The sequence below is a fragment of the Cebus imitator genome, unplaced genomic scaffold, assembly GCF_001604975.1.
Source record: "Cebus imitator isolate Cc_AM_T3 unplaced genomic scaffold, Cebus_imitator-1.0 Scaffold280, whole genome shotgun sequence".
NCBI lineage: Eukaryota > Metazoa > Chordata > Mammalia > Primates > Cebidae > Cebus > Cebus imitator.
Window position 1 is genome coordinate 3,784,592 of NW_016107595.1, and position 3,916 is coordinate 3,788,507.

General features: G+C 43.6%; 1 protein-coding gene across 1 annotated transcript in view; it reads right to left on the bottom strand.

The window, feature by feature from the left end:
- Positions 1-3,916, bottom strand: part of LOC108284603 (zinc finger protein 737-like) — a 27,811-nt gene that overhangs the window by 1,723 nt on the left and 22,172 nt on the right. The window contains exon 4 of the mRNA XM_037728804.1: positions 20-616. Within this exon, the coding sequence (XP_037584732.1) occupies positions 20-616 (597 nt within the window). The remainder of the gene's footprint in view (positions 1-19; positions 617-3,916) is intronic.

Genomic DNA, 3,916 nt, shown 5'->3' on the forward strand with positions numbered 1-3,916 from the left:
CCTGTATGAATTATCTTATGTGCAGAAAGGGTTGAGGAGTATGCAAACTCTTTGCCACATTCTTCACATTTGTAGGGTTTCTCTCCTGTATGAATCATCTTATGTGTAGAAAGGTTGGAGGCCCGCTTAAAAGCTTTGCCACATTCTTCGCATCTGTAGGGTTTCTCTCCAGTATGAGTTTTCTTATGTATAGTAAGGTGTGAGGACCGGTTGAAGGCTTTGCCACATTCTTCACATTGGTAGGGTTTCCCTCCAGTATGAATTTTCTTATGTGTAGTAACAGTTAAGGACTGGTTAATAGCTTTGCCACATTCTATATATTTGAAAATTTTCTTTGCAATATGTCTTGTCTCATGTCTGCTGGAATTTGAAAACTTACAAAATACTTTCCTATATTTATCACATTGAAATATTTTTCTGTGGGTTATTGTCAAACTTTGGTTAATTCCATTATAACCTGCTTTGTGCACATGACACCAGGCTACGCTTTCACGGACATTTTTTAACTGTAAAGTGTCATATCCATATTTTTCACATCTACTCAGTATCATTTTTTGGAAAGAATCTTTCATGCTCTGCTCCGGCAAAAGGTCTTGGGCAAAATGAGAAGACACACCTGAAAGAAACAATACAAACACATTACTTGAATTGCTAGACTCAGATAAATACACTTTACAAATCTATTGTGTAAAATCATACAAACTACATCAGCGAGATGACATAGCAAAATACCACAAGCTGTAATTTCTTCCTGGTCATATAAATATAACAAAAACATACTGACCAAAATCCATTTGTGAAAAATTTATGAGTGTGTTAAGTGTGTGAAGGCCCCAGGTGAGCACAATTCAAAAAGCCACACAGAAGAAACGGAAAAGTCGGTTTCTCATATGAGACACGGGTCCTCCTCCTCAAGCACAGTGCCAGTCAGGGACCGTGGCTCATGCCTGTCATCCCAGCACTTGGGGAGGGTGACAGGGGTGGAACACATGAGGTCAGTAGTTGAAGACCAACCTGGCCGAGATGCTGAAATCTTGTCTCTACTAAAAATACAAAAAAGTAGGTGGGAATGGTTGGGGGCACCTGTAATCCCAGCTACTCAGGAGGCTGAGGCTGCGAATTGCTTGACCCTGGGAGGCAGAGGTTGCAGTGAGCTGAGACCGTGCCACTACAATCCAGCCTGGGTGACAGAGTGACACTGAGCATTAAAAAACAAACAAAACAAAAACTAATAAATTGCCAGACAGACATCACGTCTCATGCCTGTAATCTCAGCACATCAGATGAAAAAGGCAGGTGGATTACCTGAGGTCAGGAGTTTGAGACCAGCCTGACCAACCGGGTTAAATACCATCTCTACTAAAAATACCAAAAAACTAGGCAGGCATGATAACAGGTACCTGTAATCCTAGCCACTTGGGAGACTGAGGCAGGAGGATTCCTTGAACCGTGGAGGCAGAGACTGTAGTGAGCCAAGATGACGCCACTGCACTTCAGTTTAGGTAACAGAATGAGACTGTGTTACTCACACACACACTAATTTAAATTGCCAACTACTGGTTTCACTTTTAACAAACAAAAAAAATATTAACACATACTTTTTTGTTTTGTTTTGTTTTTGAGACTGAATCTCACTCAGCCGCCAGATGCCAGGGTGGAGTGCAGTGGTACCATCTCGGCTCACTGCAACCTCCACCTCCCACGTTCAAGCAATTCCCCTGCCTCAGCCACCCGAGTAGCTGGGACTACAGGCGCGTGCCACCACCCCTGGCTAATTTTTGTATTTTTAGTAGAGACGGGGTTTCACCATGTTGGCCAGGATGGTCTCCATCTCTTGACCTCATGATCCACCTGTCTCGGCCTCCCAAAGTGCTGGGATTACAGGCGTGAGCCACTGTGCCCGGCGACACATGCATCTTTATCCCTTCTAGGGGCATTTGTAAACACTGGCTAATGTGTCCCATGACATAAAATGCTGAAAGAAAGGATGATATACGTTGAAATGATAGTTTGAGTTCACTGAGTCTAAAGATAAATGATACAGAAGCAGAGAAAATGCAGTACCCCCAACAGGAAATGGGTGTAGCAAGTGACGACTGATTATTAAGAAGTATGAATAAGCCAATTTAGCTAAACACGAAACACAAAATTCTGGACAAGACACATCCTAAAAGCATGTTTGATAAATTTCCAGAATCTCTAGCCAAGACAAGTCTTTTCAGACTACAAGAAAACAATGCTATATTATAAAGATTGTAAGAGGTAGTTTTTGTTAATGTCAAAATCTCAATCTCAAAGATTACAATGTATACAAAATATTAGAGTAACATGGACCCATCAAAAAAAATTATAAAATTTTCAAAAGCAACCATAAAAAGTATATAATTCTTTTTTTATTTTTTAGACAGAGTCTTGTTCTGTTGTCCAGGCTGGAGTGCAGCAGTGCGATCTCAGCTCACTGCAACCGCCACCTCCTGGGTTCAAGTGATTCTCCTGTCTCAGCAGAATCCAAGTACCTGGGATTGCAAGTGTGTACCACCACACCCGGCTAATCGTTTTGTAATTTTTAGTAGAGATCGGGTTTGACTATCTTGGCTGGGCTACTCTTGAACTCTTGACTTTGTGATCTACCCACCTCGGGCTCCCAAAGTGCTGGGAATGCAGGCGTGAGCCATCGTGTCCGGCATAGTAATTTTTAAACTTCCAAACAAATTGAACAGGCGAGGCTTGATGGCTTATTCCTGGAATCCAAACATACTGGGAGGCCAAGGTGGGAAAATCACATGGGGGTGGAGTTTGAGACCAGCCGAAAGCCAGGTTCAGTGGCTCACGCATGTAACCTCAGCACTTTGGGAGGCTGAGGCCAAGTGGATCACCTGAGGTCGGGAGTTTGAGACCAGCCCGACCAACATGGAGAAACTCCATCTCTACTAAAAATACAATATTTAGCCAAGCATGGTGGTAGCTCATGCCTGTAATCCCAGCTACTTAGGAGGCTGAGGCAGGAGAATCGCTTGAACCCGGGAGGCGAGGTTGTGATAAGTGGGGATCACACTACTGCACTCCAGCCTGGGAAGCAAGAGCAAAACTCGATCTCAAAGAAAAAAAGAGAGAGACCATCCTGGGCAACATGGTGAAACCCTGTGCTACTAAAAATATGAAAATTAGCAGGGTATGATGGCATGTGGCTATCATCCCAGCTACTTGGGAGGCTGACACATGAGAACTGCTTGAACTCGGCAGGGGGAAGGTTGCAGTGAGTGGAGATTGTTCCACTGCACTGCAACCTGGGAAACGGAGCAAGACTATCTCAAATATAACATAAAATGGCTCACACTTCTAATCCCAGCACTTTGGGAGGCCCAGGTGGGTGGATCATTTGAGCTCAGTAGTTCAAGATCAGCCCAGTCAGCATGATGAAACCCATCTCTTCTGACAATACAAAAAACTTAGCCAGGCTGGTGGCAGGCATCTGTTCTGGCTACTTGGGAGGCTGAGGCAAAACAGTGCCTTGAACCAGAAGGGGGAGTTTGCAGTGAGCCTAGATCACGCCACTGAACTCCAGCCTGGGTAACAGAAACAGTCTCCGATTCAGAAATAAATAAATAAAATGTAATACTGAGGAAGTCAGATAACACGGAGAACTACCAAACATCAGAAAAATGAGGATAACAAGAAATATTAAAATAGCAAAATACAAAAAACTGTGGATATACAAAATACAAAAAATAATTGAAAAATTTCTTTCTTTCTTTTTTTGTTTTTGAGACGGAGTTTCACACTTGCTACCCAGGCTGGAGTGCAATGGCGCGTTCTCGGCTCACCGCAGCCTCCGCCTCCTGGGTTCAGGCAATTCTCCTGCCTCAGCCTCCTGAGTAGCTGGGATTACAGGCACGCGCCACCATGCCCAGCTAAT